At 38.7% G+C, this 18,912-nt stretch overlaps 1 protein-coding gene across 2 annotated transcripts in view; it reads left to right on the forward strand.

Moving 5' to 3' along the window:
• Positions 1 to 18,912, forward strand: part of adcy10 (adenylate cyclase 10) — a 97,837-nt gene that overhangs the window by 44,626 nt on the left and 34,299 nt on the right. Inside the window, exons 15-22 of one of the 2 annotated variants that reach the window (XM_008119652.3) lie at positions 215 to 301; positions 3,075 to 3,358; positions 4,944 to 5,080; positions 7,644 to 7,763; positions 9,789 to 10,058; positions 10,466 to 10,822; positions 16,868 to 16,936; positions 18,450 to 18,500. In XM_008119652.3, coding sequence (XP_008117859.3) covers positions 215 to 301; positions 3,075 to 3,358; positions 4,944 to 5,080; positions 7,644 to 7,763; positions 9,789 to 10,058; positions 10,466 to 10,822; positions 16,868 to 16,936; positions 18,450 to 18,500 — 1,375 coding nt within the window. The remainder of the gene's footprint in view (positions 1 to 214; positions 302 to 3,074; positions 3,359 to 4,943; positions 5,081 to 7,643; positions 7,764 to 9,788; positions 10,059 to 10,465; positions 10,823 to 16,867; positions 16,937 to 18,449; positions 18,501 to 18,912) is intronic. The other variant, XM_062977814.1, reaches the window with a different exon arrangement.

The raw sequence follows: 18,912 nt of genomic DNA on the forward strand, positions 1-18,912 counted from the left end.
ATATGGCCATAATAATGTGGGAAATATACTTCAGAATTTTGTCTGAAATAAATAACAATTTATGATCTGAAGATACAGCCTAAATAAATTGGATTTTTTTTTTTTGCAATAGTTGTATTGTTATTTATACTAACAGAATTACTGCTGGTAAAGGTGTGTCATTCATTCTTCCTAAACAAATTAACAGGATTGGGTTTTTTTTTCCTCTGGTCAGTTTCCCACTTCAGAAAAAGTTTGCCAAATGAACAAAGATGCAAGGAATGAAGAAATGGAAAGAATACTTGTAAAGATTCTAGAGAATGTAAGTTATTGTTATCATTAAATTGCTGTGGACCAGGATATATGAAAAAATGTCTCCTCCCACATGGATCTGCCTGAAATGTAAGATCTGTAGTGGAGGCCTTTCTACTTTTCACATAAGGCTAGGCTGATGGAAACACATGACAGGGCTTTTTTGTGACAGTAGCTTCCTAACTAAAGTAAGACTGACTCTACCCTTTCTTTGTTTCTAGTGGATAGTCACTTTGCATAGCTTTAGATCCTTAAAGTTAGGTATATCTGTTACTACAGTAATTCTAAAAAGGAATTTTTCATCCATTTTAAAATGTTTTTATTTCTGTATTTAATTTAATATTTTAAAAGCAAAAAAAACATGTCTGATAAGAGTGAAGTTGAGCCTGTGAAAAACTATTCTCTCAGCTGTTTACCAGCAGATCTATGAAATTATCTGGGGCTGGTGGTCACTGATTGTGGATTAACTGGCTGCCCAGCCAGGCAAGTACTTTTGAGCCAGGGATGCCTGGCCATACACAAAAGAGCAGGATCTGAAAGAGATTTTCTCTGATTCACATCAATTATTGCCTGATTGAATTAATGTATTATGTTCTATATTCAGCCAGACCAAGCAAGTTTTGTTTCAGGTAGGACATAGCCAGACTCTATTAGGAGAGTCTTGAATATTATCCAGGAAAGCCAGTCTACAAAAAAGCCAATAGCTAAAATACGGTATCATTACATGTTATGCAAACCTTTGACCATTTAGAATATAAGTACTTAATGGAACTATAAAAATGAATATGGAAGAAAGATTTATAGATATTATTTAAAAGCTGTATACAAATGCAAAAGCATCTGTAGGTGAATAAATCGAATCTGAAATATTCCCTTTCCTTAGAGGAAAAAGATAATTATATCCTTCTCCCCCCCCCCCCCCCGGCAATCTTATTTGCATTGGTCATATAAATGTCTTATTTGTTTACCTAAATTTTTAATTTTGTAATTTTGAGTTGTTTTATAAGTACACCTTCATGTTGTTTATTTTATTGTTTATAATTTGATCTCTGTTATGTTATGCTACGCTAGCATTGAATGCTTGCCAATTTTTTGTTGTAAACCACTTTGAGTCCCCTTGGGTAGATAGGGCAGGGTAAAAATAATGTTGTTGTTGTTGTTGTTGTTGTTGTTGTTGTTGTTGTTGTTGTTGTTGTTGTTACATAAGCATCAGCAGAGCAAATAAGAAGAAATATCTAAATCCAGGGAATAAAGATGGAAAAGATGGGTATAAGATAAATTTATTTGCTGATGATGTTTTGTTATTTCTGTCTAATCCATTAAAATGTATGGGGCCAGTGTTGAAAATTTTAAAATAATTCAAAATTTACACCAGTTTCAAAATAAATGATAAATGAAAAATAATGCTCTCAAATATGACTAAGGAAGAGCAACTATAGTTGAAAAGGACATCCAATTTTTCAATATATTTCTGTGGATTTTGGTATTTAGGAATCCTTTTGACTAAAGGTTTATTTCATTTTATCTATAGAAACTATAAAATAATTTATCAATACACATAGAAAGGATAAAAGAATGGATCAAATTACAGCTATTGTGAAGGCTAGTAGCTGTTAAAGCACATTTTCTCTCTAAATTTTTATTTTTATTTTGTGCCATTTCTTTAAAAGTAGGCAAGGAAAAACTTAAGAAATGTCAAAAATATATTTAGAATTTTATTACAGGAGGAAAATCTTAGAGGTTTTTTAACAACTCTAAATATGCTCATTCTTCAAGAGAAGACGTAGCAATACCAATTACACTGAAGATTATGCATAGATGGTACTATTATCCACTCAAACTATATAGAATGAATAATAACATCCATAAACTAGGTTGGAGAAAGTGTGGAGAAATAGGAGATTGTAGCCAAGGGTGGCTAATGTGGATTCTGGCATGAAGTTATATTATGGATAAAACAAATAGTGGGGAAACAATACACTTCAGGGGAGCTTTAGTTCTGATCTCTTTTCTCAAAAGTGGGAATAAGGATTTGGTAAATACTAAATAGACATCTTATATTGCTCATGTTATGTGCCTCAAAACCCGAAATAGTGAAAACCTGGAAAAAGTCAGAGAATCCATCAATAAAGAATTGGTTAAACGGGATATAGACAATAGCTCTATCAAAAAAGTGAACCTATAAATTAAGATTAGTAAAAGGTGAATGGAAAGATGTATATAATAGAAATTAGAAACCATTTATTAGCTTCATGTGCAAAAGCAATGGTGAATTTAAACCACCAAACATCCATAAAAAACTGTGCTTGAGCAATTAATAAACACATTACGATAATGATATGTACCGGATAAAATTAGAATAATGTAGAAGTAATAGAACTGACAATGCTGTATATAATACTGTGTAGGAAATGGGTACAGATCTGGGAATAAATGATGTGATAAGACTATTGTACAGTTTTTACATGTTTTGGAATAAAAATAAAAGTAAATATATAGCAAAAATGTAATTCAATTAAAAGAAAATATATCCTTTATTTTTCCAAGCCTTGGCTTGTTTATTACTTTTAGCCAAGGCAGAGGAATAGCCTTGGCCATGGTTTTATTCATAAGATTTTTAAAAGTTTTTAAGTGTCTAGTATGATATTACAAAACTAATAGTCATTATAGGAAGGAAATTCCCTTTCTGCCACTGTTCAATATAGCAATAACATTTGGTAGATGAAATGGTGCAATGACAGATGTTTGAGTATGTAAGATCACATTGATTATTGTTGTCTTAGGCTGTGGAGAAAGAAATTCTTATTCTTGTCATTGACGAAGCTCAGTTCATTGATTCAGCATCGTGGGATTTCCTGGATAACTTGCTAAAGAAGGTTCCCATCTTCATCGTCATGTCTTCATCTCCTATCAAAAGCAAGGGGAGACTACCTTGTCAGACCGCAGCTAAAATCCTGAACAGTCCCGACACTACCTACATTCATTTAAGGGAGTTAACACCTTCAGTAATTATCCAAAAGGCATGCCAAGACCTTGGGGTGGTCACTATTGCCAGGGAACTAGAAACGTAAGTAGAAAATGTCAGTCCCTGTGAATGTGTTTAATAAAAAAAAAAACAATTCCTAATCGACAACAGCAGAGGCCACACATTGTTTTTCTAGGAACCTGGCTTCTTCTGTCCTGTAGTGGTTCAAATAATGGTCCTGTGCTGTGATGTGGCTAGTTTCACTGCAGTTCCTTCCTCTGGCCAGAGCTGAGTAGTGGTGCTAAATATTATATTCCTACCAAATAAGATTCAAATGTCAGTTAAATATCACTGTTATGTGCTGATAATTTGTGAGATGTTGCTCTGATTATTATCATAGATAGAAGTAAGCAGAGATATTTGCCACTGCTTGACAAAGTGACCTGGAAATTTCTAGTGTTTCTCAGGCTATTGTTGTAGCTCAGCAGCAGATGGGTTCGCTGATGACTTAGAGTCAGACGGGATTGTGGGCTTTTCTGGGATTCATTTTGATGCAGGTCAAGAAAGTGAAACCGTGTCAGACAGAGATGCAGGCACAGATGCAGGGCCTCAGAATGTAATTGCCTCTGAAACTCAAGGAGTTGGAATCATCCTCTCTAGATAAGGAGTCTAGCAAAGACGAATTGAGGCAAAACTCCCATAAGAAAGTATCTGGTGATACTGACCTCAGAAAGGAGGTATGTTTGCAGATAGAGCAGATAGCCAGCTTTGTAGATCAACACAGCTTCATAGGAAACGAAATTCCAGGGCAGAAGTAATGCTTTCATGTCTGTTTATTAACGGACACTCTGATTTCAGTTCAGGCAACGTGGCTTTCAAATACAGCTAGGCCTGGGTTTTCTAGTTCATGTTTCAAGTCTTGGTTTTGGGATTTAAGTCTTCTGTGAGTTCTTCATGTTCTTGTTTGATATTCTTGTTCAAGTTTTGCTTATGGATTTAAGCTGCCTTTGTATTCTGGGACTATCTTGCTTTTGGATTTACAAGAGACAATTGATTACTGACTTTTTGGATTCTACACCTTATTTCCTTGTTCCTGCTTTTTATTATATATCTTGGGTGTGTATTTTTGCAATAAACTGTTTGTCTCTATTCTGGACTTTTATATGATGCTATGGTCATAGGTGGCTTCAGGGCTGGGGTGTGACAGCTATTTGATGTGCAGGATTGGCATACTTTCCCCAATGTGTCTAGGGGAAAATATTATGTTTTGGCTTATTATGAACCACCACTCAACACTAGCTTTTTTCTAGTAGACATTATGGATAACTAATTTGGAAGCACACAAATGTGTTGTAGAAAAATATTGTTTGCATGCCTTTGCCAGTAAGTGCTCACAGCAAGCAAGCAGACTTGAGGAGGACAATTTTCACAGCTCCAGATAGGCTAATTGCTGGAGCTCCTAACTTGTGAAAATGTGAATGGGAGCAGTTTTATCTACTATGGAACATTCTCATAGCCTTTGTTCACAGCCATTTGAGCAGTAATGTTTATTGAATCTCAGTTTACTATGAATCAGCTGTGTTTATGCTGATGACAGAAAATGGAAGGACCAAGAAAGTATGGCAATTAATGAACTGTTCTTTCAACTCTGGAATTTGCCTTTTGCATTTTGCTCTTCCAATGCCAGATTTTTAATACAAAGAAGCCATGGAAATCCATTTTACTGTGAGGAGCTTCTCCGGAATCTACATCTAAACAATGTGCTTCAGTTCCACCTGGTGGAGGAAGATGAAGAAAAAGAGGATGAGTGGGACAGCCTTTTTAGTAAGCTACTGATCGTTAACTGGTCACATGGGATAGCTTTCTGTATAAGAAATCCCCAAGCATAACAAAATCTTACTGTATTCATATGGGAAAGAGAGGGAATGACCACTTATGGCACCCCAAACTTGAACACATGGAAATGTACCCTTTATAAGAGAGTAAAGGTAACTCAGATCATGTAGCTCACCTACTACAGTACTTTAATGTTGGACTCAGTAGGAAAGGAACAAACATGCAACAGGATCCATTCACAGTTCTACTCCTTGCCTCCTGATAAGTCTGGCATGAAATGATGGCACAATAAAAACCCAAGGCCTGCAAAATAAAGAGGATTCCTTATTTCAGAGGAAAACTGCATAGGCTTGACACCTTTTTGTAGATGTCCCAACTTTTATCTGCTCCAGACATAGATTGAGAAGGTTAGAAAGCAAGGACTGAGAAAATTTGTACAAATGAAAAGCTGGTCATTTCACCCAAAGCTTAAAGGTCCTTCCAAACAAAGAATGCTTTAGCTTATACAGTGTTCCATCACTACTTCGTGGTTCACTTTTCACGGATTTGCTGTTTTGTAGTTTTTTCAATAAACTCTGAAAGACTATTATAAATCATAAAAAATTATAATTTACAGCCTAAGGAAGGAAGGAAGGAAGGAGAAGCCAAAGGGAGAGAAAAGGAGCCCAAGTGGCAACAGGAGGAGGTGATTTATCAACACACGATTGGTTGATAAAGACTTAAAATAGTGTATAACTACTAAAATAATGTATAAATATTAAAATAAATATAGTGTCCCTACTTCGCAGATTTTCACTTATTGCGGGTGGTCCTGGAACCTAACCTATACGTTCTTATAAGTGAGGGAACACTGTATGTTCCTTGTCTTCTGAAGGCCAGCATTCTTTCAAAAACATTCTCTTATAAGGGCGTGCTTCCCTATTGGTTCTCGCCTCCTCTCTCTTTCCAGCCAGTTATCAATACATGCTTTCTCAGTTCTTTGTAGGTGACTCGCTGCTTTATTCAAATGGTGGTGGGCAAATTCCCTCATTTTTCCCCCTGTCAAGCCCTTCATTTTCCCCTTTGAAAACTGGAAATAATTTCAGGTTCAGACTTTAGCTCTAATCAACCCCCATTTTCTCATTTTGTTTTCAACACCTCTTTCTTCTAGTATTCCCCCTTAAGAAACATCATATTTTAGTACCTTTTTGAAATTGAAGGCAGGTTCTACACAGTTGTATCACAGAAGGCGAACACAACATACACAAGCAAAAGATAACGCTAATGACAACTATTAAAAGAATGGCCATAAACCTAACTGCCTTGGCCATGCGAAATGTGGCAGCCAAGAGGATAAACATGAAAAGTCCAATCCCTGATTCTCCTTTATGTGGGAAATCAAATGGTGTAAGTGGCACATTTTGATCTCTATAAACCAGACGTTGTCAGACAGGTTAAAACAGAACATCCTTGGCTTTGGTATTACAGTAAATAATTGATAATGATCCTATTTTGTAAGGTGGTTTCTCACAATTCTTTCATTTCAATATTTAGGGCAACAAAGGCTGGCAAAGTGATATTTAGTCCCTTTACTAAAGCACATGTCACTTTTCTTATCATAATGACATTGTGTCCTATCAGTCCCAGAACCGCTATTAGGGAGGCCTCCAAAGAAACTACCTGTTTTACTAAGAAAGGAGATATCAGAGTTACAAGATCTTCATCCTAGAAATGTTTGTGTCTTCTTATGACATATTTTATTGAGACATGGATAAAGGAAACTGCGGATACCAGTCTAGCAGATATGGACATAACTTTCTTCCTCAGGTTACTTTGAGGTTTGGCTGCTGCCTGTGAATTTAAATGACATAATAGGATAAAATGTGAATGAATTATTTAATGCCAAGACAGACACGACAACAAACAGGACAACTGTGGAAGCCCCTGCCATTCGAAGACAGGCTGCATGCATCCTTTTTTTTTTTTTTTTAGTTTCAATTGAGCATTGAAATATATTATTCCATCATCACTTTGGCTTAGAAAATTGTTTTTACTTGCTTTTAAATAATTTTAATGTTCACATTGATATCTATCTATCTATCTATATATCTATCTATCTATCTATCTTCAGTAGAGTCTCACTTATCCAACACTTGCTTATCCAACGTTCTGGATTATCCAACGCATTTTTGTAGTCAATGTTTTCAATACATCGTGATATTTTAGTGCTAAATTTGTAAATACAGTAATTAGTACATAGCATTACTGTGTATTGAACTACTTTTTCTGTCAAATTTGTTGTATAACATGATGTTTTGGTGCTTAATTTGTAAAATCATAACGAAATTTGACTTTTAATAGGCTTTTCCTTAATCTCTCCTTCTTATCCAACATATTCGCTTATCCAACGTTCTGCCGGCCCGTTTACGTTGGATAAGCGAGACTCTACTGTATCTATCTATCTATCTATGACACTCCTAGTGAACTAGATTTGCAAGTACTTTTAATAGATATTGATGATGATGTGATTAAATTCAGTTATCTCACTGTTGTTTTTCTTTCCTTCTTGAAGCTAATACTGTTCTCAAGAGTCAAGACTCCAAGAACTTAGAAAGTGAGGGTGAATCATATATTTGCACAATTAGACAGAATGTGAAGCTACATAGCATAATGTTACCTCCAACGTTAAAAGGTGAGGAGAAAGGGCAGTCTTTGTCAAGTCCTAGTTCTCTTTTGAATCCAGGTACTGCATAGGAACTGTGTTTGGAAGGCCCACACAATCATAACATGTAATTTTGAGCCGCCCCGTGGTGCTTTACATGTGAGGATTGCGACAGTACATTACCAAAGAAAGAGTTAGTGTATATATGCATAGTAACATCCTAATTGTTTATTGGTATAGAGGTAAGCTCTTTTTGATTCCCTTTAAGCACTTCTCCAAATGCTGGTCCTATTATCATAGCTGATGTGACATTTCATTAGAATATTGTTGGTTCTGATTAGTAGTGCCCAGCCTTGGACTAGACTGAACATGAGAACCAGCCTGACTGCCCTGAGCGCCAATCAGTTTATGCTGTAGTTCAGGCTGTCCTCATATCTGCCCTGTGTCTGGTGGGGATAACAATGGTTTCCTTATCTGTGAAGGTTGGCATCTGTAGTGACCTGAACCTGAACCCTTGAGGCTTTCAGATAAACTATCTTTTTCTGACAGAGGTAATTGAGGACTTGTGAAGGAACTTACATTTTACAGGTGTCCTTTGTTTGATGTGGCAGAAGTAGACATTCATGAGGTCTGGCATCTATCATGGATCTTAGTAGACCTTGGAGATGGACCAGAAAGAGGATGTGATTGACTGGATCATCACTGGTAATGAGGTTACCTAGCCAAGAAAGGTGTCAGCGATTGCAGTGAAGTATTGGATGATTTGGGGTGGGGGGCATTCATAGAGTTGGATGAGATCAGAGAAGTATCTCTTCTCAAGATTTACCAGAAAACCATACTGATATGAGGAGTGGATAACATTTTTATTGACCCCCTTCTCTCTGTATGCATGTGTATTTGTGTGTGTATATATATATTACAGTTGAGTCTCACTTATCCAACATAAACGGGCCGACAGAATGTTGGATAAGCGAATATGTTGGATAATAAGGAGGCATTAAAGAAAAGCCTATTAAACATCAAATTAGGTTATGATTTTACAAATTAAGCACCAAAACATCATGTTATACAACAAATTTGACAGGAAAAGTAGTTCAGTACGCAGTAATGTTATGTTGTAATTACTGTATTTACGAATTTAGCACCAAAATATCACGATGTATTGAAAACACTGACTACAAAAATGCGTTGGATAATCCAGAACATTGGATAAGCGAGTGTTGGATAAGTGAGACTCTACTGTATAAATTTTATAAAGTCAGTTTAAAGAAGAATTGACCCCTGAACTATGGCAACTTTTTCAGAAAATACATACAACTCAAACTGTACCAAATACATGACAGGAAACTATAATAAAGTTGATTCATAAAGAAAAAGATGAAACCAATATGGCAAATTACAGACCAATTTCACTTTTAAAAAAGCTCCACTAATATTCATAGATACAGAGAAAGCATTTGATAATATCAGCTGGGAATTTTTAATGGAGTGTTGGAAAAAATGCATGGGATGGATAACTTCAATTTATATATGAGAAGTTGCAAAGATAAAAGTAAATGAAGAATTTGTGGAAACAAGGATTTGTGATAAAGCTTCAGTTGAGTTCTTTCCCCCATTATAACTCTTTCTGGAGTGAATTTCCTTTCTGAGGGATAGATTTCTCTCACTTCCTTTGTCTCACCCCCATTCTTAACTATGAGTCATTTGTAAGTCAGATGTTTGTAACTCTGGGACTGCCTGTGGTCAAAATAAAACTGTTATTACTATCTGCCATTTCAGATAGTTATGTAGGGTTGTGATGATGGTGGATCTTGGAATGTATCCTTGACAGATATGGAGGCCATACTGTAGTTTTAAAATGGAAATACTGTGGTGTATTTTGTCCTGAAGTAAAAAGAAGAGTTGGATGCAAACTGTTCGTCCCAGTTTTAAACATAATTCTAGAACTGTCTCAATATTCTGACTATAATATTCTAATAGGTCACTTTTTAGAATCACTTGTTTGGCATGTATTCTGATTACTTTCTTGATTGCATGAAAACTTTATCTGCTTAGGAATTGCTCTGGCTGAGCTAGACAACATGAATCCTTCAGAACAGATGGTGGTGAAATGTGCATCTATCATTGGAGCGACCTTCACCACAGACCTGCTTCACTATATCCTCCCTGAATGGTCAAAGATGAAAATGTATCAGACACTAGCAGCCTTAGTAGACTCCAATATCTTTCAATGTTTCATTGAAAGAAAAGACTTGAAGGCTGCTGAATTCTCCAGTGAACGCACATTATTCTTCAAGATTACGAAACCAGCGCCACAAAAGTCTGGTAGGCATGTTCCTAGGAAATTGATACCATGCAAACATTCTGCCAAAATTGATCTTAATGATGTTCCTTGCATAATAGTTGCACCACCCACCTGAGGGAAGCCCAGAAACTCCAAGAGGCAGGTGAGAGAAGGCTCACTTGCCCCCATGCGGGTGAATGCTAGGGCCTTTCTCAGCTGCTAGGCAAAAAAGGCTTTGTGGTTCTTGCTTGCCCGAGCGTTCCAGTGGGTGAGAACTATGGGTCCTCCCTTGGCTGACAGCTAAAGGAGCCTGTGCCAGCAAGTGGCAGCTATGGGGCTTTCCCCAGCTGGTATTTGTTGTAGACCTTTGAGAGTTTATGTCTGTGCAAAAAGAATTCCATACCTTTTTTGAGCAAATGCGGTACTCTCACCTCTTTTTCTCTTTCAGATATTGGCATAGCTGTTTCCAATAGGCTTAATCAAGAGGAGAGAGTCATGGGGTGCAAAATTATGACGTTCTGCACACCATTGTTACAAGAAGCAGCTTATGAGCTCTGGCTGAAAAATCAGAAGAAGGCCTTGCATCTGAAATGTGCCAGTTATCTGGAGAAGCATGCTCACCGCTGCAAGTGCTGTGGAGGAGGAGACTTCATTTCCTTCCACCGTTTTGCAGTGGAAGGCATGCTGGAAAACATACATACATGGGAGGCTAAGGGTGAACAAGTCATAGAAAATGAACTGAATCAAACCGTTTTGATGCTCGTTTCTGAAACACTGAAAAAGCTGGAGCCATCCAAACGTGAAGGTACGAGTCTTTCTGCCATGGCTCCTTGATGATGGTAGTACAGCAGTCTTTCCTAGAGCTCTAGACTAGATTCTGTCCTTAAATGTTCTGTGTCTGGAAACTGAATATCTAGTGCATTTATGGGAACATGCTGGAGGAAGTGTAGCAATTTTGCAGAGATCAAATTACAAATGGAAACTAGGGATAACAACAACAACAACAACAACAACAACAACAACAACAATAACAACTTTATTTATATACCGCTCTATCTCCCCAAGGGACTCAGGGTGGTTTCCAACATAGCAAAGGAAACCATACAACAACTTAAAATCATACAACAACTTAAACATAATACGAATAATGAACATAAATATACAAAACATACAAATCAAATCAACCGCAGAATTAAAACTAGTAACAAAATAGGGATGAACTGATGTTATTAAAAAAGAAGTACAGCAGAAGAAAAAGCCAAGAAATCAATGCATCAAGGCAGATTAATATTAAATGCAGGGATGGCATTCTGATTGAAGGAGCCCCTCCTATCATTATGCACTGTATAAGGATTAACTAAATGTATGAATAGCATTGCTGAAAGAGTAGAGACCCAAAGACCACTCGGGAGACCTTCCTTGAGTGAAGAAAACACTTACACAGTAGAGTCTTGCTTATCCAACCTTCGCTTATCCAATGTACTGTATGACGGCGTGGAGGTCAGGGTGCGAGCTGGGAGGGTTTCTTCAAACTCCATTGATCATCTGATGAATTGGTTGCAATTGTCTGCCACACCAATTCCTCTGTTCAATGTCAGACTCAAACACACCAGTAGTCTGAAGTCCAAACATTTATTTCAATATCTACAAACATATTTACAAAGCATAGCAAAAGCCATCGCTCTGAGCTGGCATTGTCTTTTGCCTCTTCGCTCCGGCAAGCACAGCTCAACACACACAGAGATAAGAAACACATTCCTCAGTCTGCAGGAAGTTCCGACCTCCAAAGCCGGAAACCATGCCTGATAGGTCATAGCAGTCACAACAGGCTGCCAATCAAAACTAGCCTGCTGTTAACTGTTTCATTGCTGAAACACACACTTTTCCACAACAGCAGAAAACACTTGATTTACATTTCATACACATACAACCATAATTCAACACTGTATTAGCCAACGTAGTTTGCCTTTTAGTAGTCAATGTTTTTGTAGTCAATTTTTCAATACATTGCGAAGTTTTGGTAGTAAATTTGTAAATACAGTAATTATTACATATCATTATCGTGTATTACATTTCTGTCGATTTGTTGTAAAATATGATGTTTTGGTGCTTAATTTGTAAAATAATAATGTAATTTGACATCTATTAGGCTTTTCCTTAATCCCTCCTTATTATCCAACATTTTCACTTATCCAACATTCTGCCAGCCCATTTATGTTGAATAAGCAAGACTCTACTGTACTTCACAACCTCTGAGGATTCCTGCCACAGATGTGGGCGAAACCTCAAGAGAGAATACTTCTGGGACATGGCCAGATAGCCTGGAAAATATACAACTACCCACAGGTTTATTTTACCAGCTGGGGCCATGGAGGCAGGTAGCTCTGAAAAAAACTCCATCTCCAGACAGCTATCCGCTTTTGTACTTTTCATCAGTTTTATTTCGTCATGTCATGTTACACCATGATAAGGAGCACACTGTATGAACTTTCTAACAGGCACGTGAATCCCAAACTTGATCCTTCTGAAGGATTCATGTTTTTAGCTCAGCCAGGGCAATTCTTAAGCAGATAAAAGTTTTCATGCAATCAGAAAAGTAATCAGAATAAATGCCAAACAAGTGATTCTGAAAAGCGACCCATTAGAATATTAGAGACCTTTTATACAAGAGTTCCTCAAAAATATATGCTCAACATGATCTGGTCCCAGGTAGTGGTGGTGGTGGTGGTGGTGGTGGTGGTGTTTCTTCTTCTTCTTCTTCTTCTTCTTCTTCTTCTTCTTCTTCTTCTTCTTCTTCTTCTTCTTCTTCTTCTTCTTCTTCTTCGGTCTCTGAGAAAAGGTCTGCATTTATGTGAATGTAAAATGCACAGTACTGGAAAATACAAGTGCTGTCTGTGAAGTAGCCGTGTCGATGTCTTTGATCAAGCAACCTGCCCTGTTGTTTCTGCTGTATGTATGCCTGCCTTCACAAAGGGGGAAAGTACTTTTGTGAAGAAACATTTTAAATAATTTACATTTTGAGCAAATGCAAAAATGCAAAAATGACACCTCTCTGGATGGGGATGGAGAATCATTGAAGAGGTGTTGTATTGTGATGTGATGGTAAGTCTACTATCAGATTCACACTGCACTATATGGTCAGACTGAACGAATAAACAACAACAACAACAACGTAGAAGGGCCCCTAAACTTCCAAGGGGGAGGGAGAAGGTACCAGACAGCTATAAGTTTGCTCTTGTGTCTTTCAAGGTCATTTTAATATTTTTAGATGTAAAAGCCCTGCCTTTAAAATTGAGGCAATTCCCAATCTGCAGTCATATATAAAATTGGTTTATTTTTCTGTGAGAGAATGCCTTTCCTGTTGGTTGTCTAGCTTTGAAACTGGGGCAAATCTTCAGAGAGGCCAAGATGGCAGTCTAATTTATATAATTTTCTCTATGCTCACAATCTCCATGTGATTTCATGAAACACGAAAACAAAATATGGGCTCATGTGAATAATCTTTATACCAGACAGGTACTTTTAAATGGACAGGCCAAGGCTTGCACCGCTCATGCCACCAATACCTGTCCCTGTATGTGTATTGTGTATGTGTCCCCATGCCCCTTTCTGCACTGCTGTATCTGGTCCCCATTAGACTTAAATGTACAATACATTAAAAATCTGTTAGTGTTTGCCAATGACCAACTACAGCCAGATGTACCTAGTGTATATTCCTATTTCCATCTCCCTGTCCTCTTCATTGCCCCAAGTAGTAGCCTGCCCTCAGCTACTGTGATGGCCGCACACCAGCGCAGCTGCACTTATTCTGAAAAAATGGGCCCCAGATTACATAGCCAGGAGGTCTGTCCTACCCAAAGTCAGCCAAAGGATTGACACCAACTAAAAGTGAGTCAGTGACAAGTTATCCTGGTGAATGAATAGAAGGCCTGGGGCTGAACTCCTCTGCTCATTAAAACCCTTCAAGGTTTTCTCCAGGCATGTCATCCCTTTTCTGAGTCCTGCCACTCAGAGCTCCATACTGCTACCCTCGTGGTCATATTTTGAGCATCTTATTTTAATGTGCATCAGCTTGTTGGCCAACGTAATAACCCCAAACTCTCTGCTAATGAGGAGATCTTTACACCTGGTTGTGCCACCAGAACTGGAATGGTTTTTAAATAGCTTATTAGGGATTTTTAAAAAAAGTTTTTGTATCTTTGTATTGTTTTATTCATTTTATATATGTTCATCATTCCAGGAGCCTATGTGGGACAGGAGGTAATATTTAAATAAATACTGTTAAATAAATGCATGAATAGATATATATTTAGAACACAGTACCTTTAAAAAAGAGGGCATGCCTGTCTGATATAAAGAATCAATAGTGAGGTAAAGGGTAAAGGTTTTCCCCTGGCATTAAGTCTAGACGTGTCTGACTTTGGGGGTTGATGCTCGTATCCATTTCTAAGCCGAAGAGCCACCATTGTCCGTAGACACTTCCAAGGTCATGTGGCCGGCATGACTGCATGGAGCGCCATTACCTTCCCACCAGAGTGGTACCTATTGATCTATTCACATTTGCGGTACTGCTTCATTATTGGGGCGGACCCCAAAAGGCGGCCTAGACAGAGATGGATAGTCTATTTGATGGGGAGGGGGTTATTTTCGCTTATTATCTCGCCCCCTTCCCATATCATGAACTGTGGTTGTTTCAACGACAGCAACATGGGTGGGGGGAATAACAGGAAAACGGGGAAATTGTTTAACTCCTTCAACCCCCATCCCCACTAAAATGGACTATCCTCTGTCTAGCACCTCCTTGTGGCCTCCGCACAGATCATGAAACAGTATCCTGAATGCTTATTGGCCAAATTGCCTATGCAGCATCATTATCCCCTCCTCTCTCTGCTGTCTAGATCAATGTGGATCAAAACTCTTTTCTAAGAAGTCCCAATGAGTTAAAAAACTAGGCTTTCTGTAGCAAAACATCTTGCTTGTTTGCAATACTTTGGACAGGCCCACCAGACAGAGAACAGTAACTGTACTGGTGCCTCAACCTTCATCCCCTCACTTTTATTTCTGCACAGGTGAAGAAAAAAGTGTATGATAGCATGTGTTTGTATGTATGTTCACAAATGTGTACTTTTGTCTTGGACTGCTCTAAAAAAAAAAGAAACCCAGAGTGCAACCATAATCTGTCAGGGGCATGGTACCGAGACAGCCTTGGTTGCCTTAGTCGATGATCTTCACCGCGAGCTGGACAGGGGGAGTGTGTCCCTGCTGGTTCTGCTGGACCTCTCAGCGGCCTTTGATACCGTCGATCACGGTATCCTTCTGGGGCGCCTTGCCGGGATGGAGCTCGGAGGTACTGTTTTGCAGTGGCTCCGGTCCTTCCTGGAGGGTCGGTCCCAGATGGTGTCCTTGGGGGACACCTGCTCAGCCCCACAACCATTGACTTGTGGGGTCCCACAGGGGTCAGTACTGTCCCCCATGTTGTTTAACATCTACATGAAGCCACTGGGAGAGATCATCCGGAGTTTCGGAGTCCGGTGTCATCTGTACGCAGATGATGTCCAGCTCTGTCCCTCCTTCCCACCTGTCACTAAGGAGGCGGTCCAGGTCCTGAACCGGTGTCTGGCCGCTGTGTCGGACTGGATGAGGGCGAACAAATTGAAATTGAATCCAGACAAGAAAGAGGTCCTCCTGGTCAGTCGGAAGGCTGAACAGGGAATAGGGTTACAGCCTGTGCTGGATGGGGTCACACTCCCCCTGAAGACACAGGTTCGCAGTCTGGGGGTTCTCCTGAACTCATCGCTGAGCCTGGAGCCCCAGGTCTCAGCGGTGGCCAGGGGAGCCTTCGCACAACTAAGACTTGTGCTCCAGCTGTGCCTGTTCCTTGGGAGGTCTGACTTGGCCATGGTGGTCCACGCTCTGGTTACATCCCGTTTGGACTACTGCAACGCTCTCTACGTGGGTTTGCCTCTGAAGACGGCCCGGAAGCTCCAACTAGTACAACGGGCGGCAGCCAGACTAATAACGGGGGCGGCTTACAGGGAGCGTACCACCCCCTTGTTAAGCCAGCTCCACTGGCTGCCGATATGCTACCGAGCCCAATTCAAAGTGCTGGTTTTGACCTATAAAGCCCTAAACGGTTCTGGCCCAATCTACTTGTCCGAACGCATCTCCTCCTATGAGCCAGGAAGATCCCTGAGGTCATCTGGAGAGGCCCTGCTCTCAGTCCTGCCTGCCTCACAAGCGCGGCTGGTGGGAACGAGGGACAGGGCCTTCTCGGTGGTGGCTCCCCGGCTGTGGAACACCCTCCCCAGAGATATACGGCAAGCCCCAACCCTTTTGAATTTTAGAAAAGCCTTAAAAACATGGCTATGTGTCCAGGCTTTTAACGACTAAATGATAAAGATGACCCAGACTGTTATATGGATAAAGTTGGAGGATATTGGACGAATGGATTTTAAGCATATGTTTCATGTTTTATATTTTATACTGTGTTTAATTGGTTGTAATATATTTTTATATGTTGTTGTTTTTAATGATGTATTGGCATTGAATTGTTGCCAATTGTACGCCGCTCTGAGTCCCTTCGGTTGAGAAGGATGGGATAGAAATATTGGAAATAAATAAAATAAATAAATAAATTTAACTTTATTACTCTCCACTGCTTCTGTGAATTTTCTAGGCTTGAAGATAGATATATAGGTGCTTCCCTAGACTTATTCGATATTCCTAATCAAAGAGATGAACCAATATGATAGTAATGTCTGATCAGTTTTTCAAGCTGTTGGTCATTGTCTTTTGATAAAATTGCTTTGATGATGTTGATTAACTTTCTCTTAAACTGTTTCTTTTACAGCATATAAATGCTTCTCTCTTCCCACCTCCAGGCGTGGTACTAAGGCAACTGTGCTGGAATCAAGTGGTGGTAAAATATTTCATTTACGTCTATAAATAATTTCAGCTTTCAATGGAAAAATATATAAACAGGACCATAGCCAGAAAAAAAAATTCGAGGGGGGGGGTTTGAAACTTTTTTTAAAAGTGAATCATGAAGAGTAGTTCCATAACGCAAAACAATGTAGAAATCAGGCTCCATCGATAAACTTCAGTGGACACTCAAGACAGATACATTTCAATGGATATTCATGGGGATTTGGTTAATCAGTTAAAATTAATAAGAAAACCAGTTTTTTAAAAAAAAACCCTGTGGAGGCAATAAAGACAAGTTTGGGAAAGCGCCATACCCAAATGGGCTTTTAGCTTGAGACTATAAATCTTTTAAATATCAGCTTTTTTATCGTGTCAGGAGTGACTTGAGAAACTGCAAGTCACTTCTCATGTGAGAGAATTGGCCATCTGCAAGGACGTTGCCCAAATAATGCCTAGAAGTTTGATATTTTTACCATCCTTGTGGGAGGCTTCACTCATGTCCCCACATGGGGAGTTGGAGCTGACAGAGGGAGCTCACTCATTTTCTCCCCGGATTTGAACCGGCAACCTTCAGGTCAACAAACCAACCTTCAAATCAGTAGTCCTGCTGGCACCGGGGGTCAGCTAATGATACCTTTACAACAGACACTGCATTCTGTGTCAGGTACATACCTGATCCATGAATAACACTAACATAACTATAATTCCAAAAGAAGATGGTGATTTGTGAGATCTGGAAAACAAATTCCGATGAATGGATCTGAACCAAACTTGGCACACAGACCCAACATGACCAGCTTTGAATTCTACTGGAGTTTTTTTTTTTGGGGGGGGGGGGGTGTTGACTCATGATGTTGGGAGTTTCCAATGTGAGACTTCATAAAAACAAAAGCGAGCAATGAATATTTCTTATAAATAGCATTACAAAAGACCTAACCCAGGCATTGCAGGGTACCTAAATATATACAGGCAGTCCCCGGATTACAAACATCTGAGTTACAAATGACTCATGGTTGAAAATGGGGATGTGACAGCAAGAAGTGAGAGAAATCTACCCCTCGGTTGGGAAATTCACTCCTGAAAAAATTATCATGGGGAAAAGGTGTCTCAATTGAAGCTTTATCATCAATAATTGTTTCCACAACAAGCCAAATTTTTCAAAATCCAATGATCACAGGGACAGAAAGTGAGGTGAAGTCTTCTGAATAGAAGCACAGATGGAAAAACAAACACCACAGGAGTATTAACACTTCCCTATGCTATCCAGAGCATATATGTATATTATAGATTTGGCTGGAGTTACACTTAAAAAATGTACCTGTTCTGACTTACATACAAATTAAGAACAAACCTGCAGAACCAATCTTGTTCATATTTTGGGCACTACCTGTATATATGTATGTGTGTATGTGTGTTGTATTTACAGCCAGATGCTCGAAAGCATAATTATCTTTAATGATAGAAAGGTAAACATATATTTCTATTTGTTTCTCTTTCCTCCACTTTAGACACCCTTGCTTCTGATCACTGGGACGAATTTAGAAGTACAAGGCGCAGGGGTAGGCTAATCTCTTTAATATGTAGATAGCTATTGGAGAAAAATCTTCTTTATTAAAGTCATTTTATTATTTCATTATAATTTTCTTTTATATTTCTACGTTGTCCATTATCCTTTGTTTTAATCTTTACTAATTTGTTCCTTCCTCAAGTTAAAGCCACTTCCCAAGCATATTTACAAATTAAAGGGTTTTTATAAAAAATATTTGGCATATATTATTTAACAATTTACACCTTTTAAAACTCCCTTTGCTTTATCAGTCTGCAAGTAAAGTCTATAAATTGTCATCTCATTTAAGACTTCTTGTATCCCAGAGCACTTCATTTTTTTACATATCTGTAAAATGTCCATGCTTAGAATTAATAATAATACAGTAGAGTCTTGCTTATCCAACATTTGCTTATCCTACGTTC

This window comes from Anolis carolinensis, chromosome 4 (genome assembly GCF_035594765.1).
Source record: "Anolis carolinensis isolate JA03-04 chromosome 4, rAnoCar3.1.pri, whole genome shotgun sequence".
Taxonomy (NCBI): domain Eukaryota; kingdom Metazoa; phylum Chordata; class Lepidosauria; order Squamata; family Dactyloidae; genus Anolis; species Anolis carolinensis.